The sequence below is a fragment of the Chrysemys picta genome, chromosome 16 (genome assembly GCF_011386835.1).
Source record: "Chrysemys picta bellii isolate R12L10 chromosome 16, ASM1138683v2, whole genome shotgun sequence".
In the NCBI taxonomy this organism is placed as follows: domain Eukaryota; kingdom Metazoa; phylum Chordata; order Testudines; family Emydidae; genus Chrysemys; species Chrysemys picta.
The window spans coordinates 11,503,056-11,509,055 of NC_088806.1; the positions used below are offsets into that span (position 1 = coordinate 11,503,056).

The 6,000-nt window shown below is 53.0% G+C and overlaps 1 protein-coding gene across 10 annotated transcripts in view; it reads right to left on the reverse strand.

Moving 5' to 3' along the window:
• The window catches only part of LOC101944996 (zinc finger protein OZF-like), a 112,927-nt gene extending 107,127 nt beyond the window's left edge, over positions 1-5,800 (reverse strand). For 2 of the 10 annotated variants that reach the window (XM_065569448.1, XM_065569447.1), the window contains exon 1: positions 5,026-5,798. In XM_065569448.1, the coding sequence (XP_065425520.1) occupies positions 5,026-5,564 (539 nt within the window). In that variant the 5' untranslated portion in view covers positions 5,565-5,798. Of the gene's footprint in view, positions 1-4,954 lie in introns of all 10 variants that reach the window. The other 8 variants (XM_065569445.1, XM_065569443.1, XM_065569449.1 and 5 more) reach the window with 8 other exon arrangements.
• Positions 5,801-6,000: the final 200 nt, after the last annotated feature.

The following is a 6,000-nucleotide window of genomic DNA, read 5'->3' on the forward strand; positions in this document are numbered from 1 at the left end:
GGCTTTTGTATGCAGAAAGCCAGTATTGTGGCCCACATGGGCCATGGAGTTTTTATAGTATGTTGTTTTATAGTATGTTTTATAGTATGCCTCAGAAAGAAAAAGGTTGAGAACGCCTGGAGTATGGGACCATCTGTCAAAAAGGTGAGCTCACCTGCATGGTGAGATATATGGGATGACACAAGGGAACTGTCTGTGATTCCACATTAATGCTGTTACACTGGATACTTGGTTGGTGAAATCTACATATAGACCCCACAACCAATTTGGGGTTTGTTCCCTGCTTCTTACCAGTCTGCCTGAGGCTGGTGCTCATGCCCTCGAGTCACTGAAGACAGAGTTACAGAGACTTACGGGCACAACGCCACCAGCAACAATTGGCAGCAATGCAGAGCAGGCTTTACAGTATAGTGTGGGCCAAATGGTCCATGGACTGAGTCAAGCCCCAGTTCTCCGCCAGTTCACGTCAGCCTCCCGGCAACCTTCAAGGAAGCTCAAGTCTGCCACTCCTTCAGTGATGATGGATCTCCAGCATAGCATCACCCACGCCCCATGACCCGCCTTGTCTCCTGAGACAGAGGTGAGTGACAGAGGGTGCACAAAGGATCCGGGGTGGGGTGGGGGTGGGAAAAATAACAAAACACACCTTCTAGGGGGTCACCCCTCAGGAAGTCAAGGTAACAGTCACTGTGGTGGCAGTAAAGGGGGAGGGGAGGGAGTGGGAGCAGCACCCTCAAAGGCAACGCTGCCAGTGGGTCGCCCCACCACATTAGGCATGGGGCTGATAGGGGGCCATTCCCTGGGCCTGGGTGCCTGTGAAGGGCTATATAAACCCCACGCTGGCACAGAAGGGGTTAAACTGCTTTAGTCTGGACTGGCCCAGCTCCTCCACACCTGAAAACCATGCCAGGACTGGAGCAGGAGTTAACAGGAGAGACCTACTCTATTCAGAGTGGGGCAACCCTGGGAAGGGAACAGTCTGTGGAGCATCTCCAGCCCCAAACAGAGGGCTGGCAGCATTCGGGGCTCTGGCCTTCACTGAGTGGAGGCCCAGCAGTTGGGCACCAGGTTGACGGGCTGGATGGCCTCTCACTGGGGGCTGCCAGCAGCCTGGCACATGGAGTAGATAAGGGGTGGCCTGTGGAGCAGGAAGTGGAGCAGCGTCCCAGACAGCACACAGAGAAGGGAAATGGAGAGGGGACATGGGGCACTGCAGTGAATTCAACAGCCGTCCTGAAGACCATTGGCAGAAAGTCGTCCTCTCCCTGGCCTACGGGTGTCAGACAGTGACACAGAGATCCCTTGGCAAAGGGTCACTTTGTCTTTGCCAGCAGCTCTCACCTGAGACCTGACAAATGCATCACACCAAACACATCTCTCGGAGGATGGTCATGTGAGGTGTCTACAGAAAGCTCATAGGTGGTCAAGACTCAAAGACTGAGAGATCAACATAGGGGTCATATGTAAGGAACAAAGCATTTATATTGAAAATCTACTTTATGAACTTGGAATGGAAAATCAATCACCGAAGGTAACGGGCCCCGGGATCGGACCATCCACCCAAGAGGGAGTCGTCACTTCTCACTAGTCAGCACGCAAGGTAACGCAACGCTCAAGTGACCAGCCTTCTCCCTCCCAAACTGTCAATGGAAAACCATCAGAGCACCACCAAACAAATGAAACTTATGACAGGGAGCAGAAGGTAACAAATTTAATTATCTGAAATCCAAAATATGAATAGTTTAAAGGTACATGTTACACATGTATGGGGTGGAGGGGCAGGCCACAGTGTATCGGGGAGGGGGCCTGTTTGGAGGAGGGGCAGAGCTAGGACATGGCTAGACTAGGAGCAGAAGGCCCAGCTGGGGCACAGACCATGTGAGAGATTTCTCTCGGTGGCTCTGTTACCAACTGCCCATGACAAACACTTGAAAGAAGGGGAGGCCGAGCTGGAAATGGTAGCAGAAGGAGGAGGTGGGAAAGGGGAGAAACATTTGAAGGCATGACCATTATTCCCATTCCACCGTAATCAAAAAAGTACAGGAGAGGGGAGCAACACTTCACAATCGCCCAGCACCTACGTGGAGAGAGCACTGGACTGGGACTATACCTGGCTTTGCCACAGACCTGTTGGGCGACCTTGGGTAAGTCATTGCACTTCTCTGTGCCTCCGATTGCAAACTTGTGTGAGACCTACAACTGCCTATAGGGCTGCTACCTCCTCCCGCCAACATCGCTCTGTGCAAAAAGCTAGGAAATTCACTTACAAAAAACTTTATGAACACAGGATTTAAGGTTGCCCGGAGCTGTCTGGTGCCCCTCCAGAAGAGAGATCAGCAAAACTCAAACTTGTAATAATCGGGAAATGCAGAGATAAGGTACACACCAATGTAATCCTAATTCTGACCCACGTGAACAATGAGCCTTTCTTTACTCCTACAACGCACCTATGTGCACCCAGCTATTTGAGATAGTGCCTATCATTAAAGTACTAGGGAAAATGTCAACCAGGGCACACAATAAAGCATTTTATCTTTGCTCAGGTGGAATTTGGTTTTAGGTGAGCTGTGCTGTACAGGAGCTACTGACACCTGTTCTAAACTCAGATACTGGGCTGCTCCCCAGAAACAGCCGCACACTTGTCAACTGAACACCTCTTCACCCCTTTTTACAACTCTTTCATCCTTACTCACAGAAATTCCAGCTAATGTTCTACATTCACTTAACCATCGTTAAGACTCAGACCCAGATCTTCTTATATCACAATCACACCTCCACTAAGTTGCTCCAACTAACGCCTCTACCTTTCAGTGAAGCTACACTTAACACAGTGAGTGCAGCTGGAGTACTGGCAGATAATGCCCAGTGGCAGTTGCCACCTCTAGGGGGCAGAATTAAGGTTGCATTGGCGTGCAGATTAGCTCTCTATTTCCTAGTTTTTGGAGGTTTGAATTTTGCTGAATTTGATACTCTGGCAGGGCCCAACATACTGCTGTTTAAGGACACAGAGGGTTTGTAGGCTGCAGACCTGATCTTTGACGTTTTTGTTTTTTTAAAAGATAAATAATTACAATAAATGTACCGCTGCATAAATGAAGGTGTCAGGGACTAGATGGATGTTCAGTCAATACGCAGAAAGTGATGGCTCCCCATCCCTATCTGCCATTCACACAGGCAGCAAAAAGGCAACTTTCAGAGGCAAAGAGAAGGGGCTAGAGCTTAGAGTTTCTCTGCCAGTCAGGAAGGGGTAGCAGCAAGGGAAGACTGACAGCTGATAGTTGGAGGGGTGAAAAGGTTTGGGGGTATGGTGGGGGACAGAAGCAGCTGGGACTGGGCAGAATTAAGGTCCCTACAGGATACAGGCAATCGCCATAGGGCTATGAATAAGGCATTTTACTGTATAAAGTTCCAGATTAGATTATACCCATTTGTAAAGACACATGAGATCTTTCCCTCCTGGTATCAACTTCACTGGGTTCTTTCTTTTATTGGTAATTCCCAGAAGTCAATAGATCAATAACATTCTATCAGTTATGTAGTGGCCATTTCAGATTTCTGGGGAGTGTCTATAATTTTGCACTGGGGCCAGGTCCTTAGAGAGACAGAACCTTGTTTTAATTTTAACTTGTGCATGATCAGCGGCTTCCAGAATTTGGTTCAAAGTATTTCTATGTTTCCCTGGCCTGTTCTTAAAAGTGCTGCTATAGAAAGGGGGAAGGGGCAGAAACTCCCTGTAGGATCAGTAGCTGAGCCCCATAGATATTTATAGCTCATCAGAAGAAGGATGGGGATTGGTGGGTGTCTGGGGATTTAATAATAAACACAGAAATACCATCGTTCTTAATGAATTTTCATCTTTTAATTCCCATAACCCACTAATTATCCCTGGCTGCCCTCAGGAGTCTGGGGAGAGAGTACTAGTAACCTCCTGTGGCAAGTGTGGAAACTAAGGCACAAGGATCTTACAGTGTCTGGCTCAAAGTCACCCACTTCACTGGATAAATCCCTAGTTGCTGGAGCTCCTTTCCTGCAAGTTTTTAAGAACAGGTAGGACAAACCTCTGTCAGAGATAATCTACATAGACTGGGTCCTGCCTCGGCAGAGAGAGCTAGACTTGATGACAGCTTCAGGCCCAGTCCAGCCCTACATTCCTATGATGCCATACAATATATACTTATAAAGACAAAATATACAGAAAAATCCCCACCACAACATAATGTCAGGCAATTCAGGAAAAAAAACTACCCCTCCCTGCCAGAAAACTACAGTCCACAGCATATGTCAGTTGTTGATCAGAGGTAAAATCTGAGTGTATTTCCCATCAGTATTTGATAAATGAACAGAGAGAAAAGAGGCAACATTTGCAATAAATGTCTAGTCACCCTGAAGAACCGGAGCAAAGGGGTAAATCTGAGCTGTGGTTCGTGTTTTATCATTAGAGAGACAGGGCCCAACTCTCAGGGCCCATTCAAGTGGAACTAGAGAACAAGAGAGAAAGTGGCCCGAGGGGGGGGGGGGGGATTTTAGGATATTTTATATCCATCTACGAGAGTTGTGGTGAAAACGGGTCACAAACTCCACATTTGGTAACAGGAAAGACAAACCCCCAGACGCGGGATTTCCTGTGGCTATGAAATGAGGGGAGGAGGAGGGGGAGGGGCAGTGTGAAGGGAGTTTATGTGATTGTCCAACACACACAGACAGTGACGGTTCCCCTCCCCCCCATTCACACGAGCCACAGGGAGCCCGGGGGGGGGGGGCAGTTTGAAGCGGTCCGGGGGGGGGGGTTTGAAGCGGTCCGGGGGGGGGGGCGGAAGTCCCTGGAGCAGGGAGAGGGGCAGCAGTGGGGGATCAGCAGGTGCAACACACAGAGAGAGACACACACACTTTTCTCCCTCGGGGGTTTCCCGCCCACTGACCCTCCCATCGCTACGGAGGCCGCACTGGGACCCACCACGGCTGGCCCAGGGCGGGGGGGCTCGCGGCGGGCCGGGCCGGGCCGGGCCTCCCCCACTCGGCTCTTACCGGCTCTCCCGCGGGCCCGGAGCCACCCCCGCAGCGGGCCCGGAAGTGACGGATCCCGTGAGGCGCCGGGCCGAGAGAACGAGACACGTGACAGTTGCGGCCGTTGGAGCGCACCGCGCGCGGCGTTGGTAGGCGGTATTGCCCCTCCCTTGGGGGCGGGGTTCTCCACAGCCCCGCTCCGGGCCCCTCCTGCCGCTCCCGGCCCCGCCCCGCTCAGCCCGCGCTCCCGGATCACAGAGGAATAGCAGCGGAAGTAACTTTAGGCCTGGGGGCGGCAGACAAACGGGGATCGAACGGAGCATGCGCAGTAACAGCTTCTGAAACCTTCCCTTACCTGAGCTAACTAGGGCGGAAGCGCCCCTGGGGCAGGCTGGGAGATGTAGTTCCAGACTCTCTCTGGACCGGACGTGACGTCGGGCGGGGGGCTGGGCCTGGCTGCGAACGCGCGGGGGGCGCTGCGACTCTGCCTGGCTCGTGCGGGGCCGTTGGAGCCTCTCCCGGGGCCGGAGAAGAGTTTTGTGTCTCCCGGCTCTGGGCATGCGCAGATCGGGGGGCTTCCCCCCAACGGACACTGGGGCAGAGTCACCGCCCGGCCCCAGCCCCGCCCCTGGGCAGGAGCGAGTCCGCCCCACACGTGTCCCCGCCCCACGCGGGGCCTCCCCTCCCCCTCTGCCGGGGTCTGCGCTGGGGTCGTGCCCGTCATTAGCTCTGCCCGGGGGGAGGGGCAGCCCCTGAGCCGGAGCCTGCAGGGAACGAGCTCAGAGCCCCCAGACTGGGTGGGAGGAAGAGACGGGACCGGGGAGGGGGAGTAAGGGGGAGATGGGGGTAGATGGGACAGCGGTGGGGAAGGGGGAGATGCGGGGGGGATTCACAGACTCGGGACCTGCCCAGACCCACTGGCTGCAGCCTCTCTGGCAGATCGTCCCATCCCGGGGAACAAGGAGCAGAAGGAGGCAAAGCCGGATTTGTCAGACA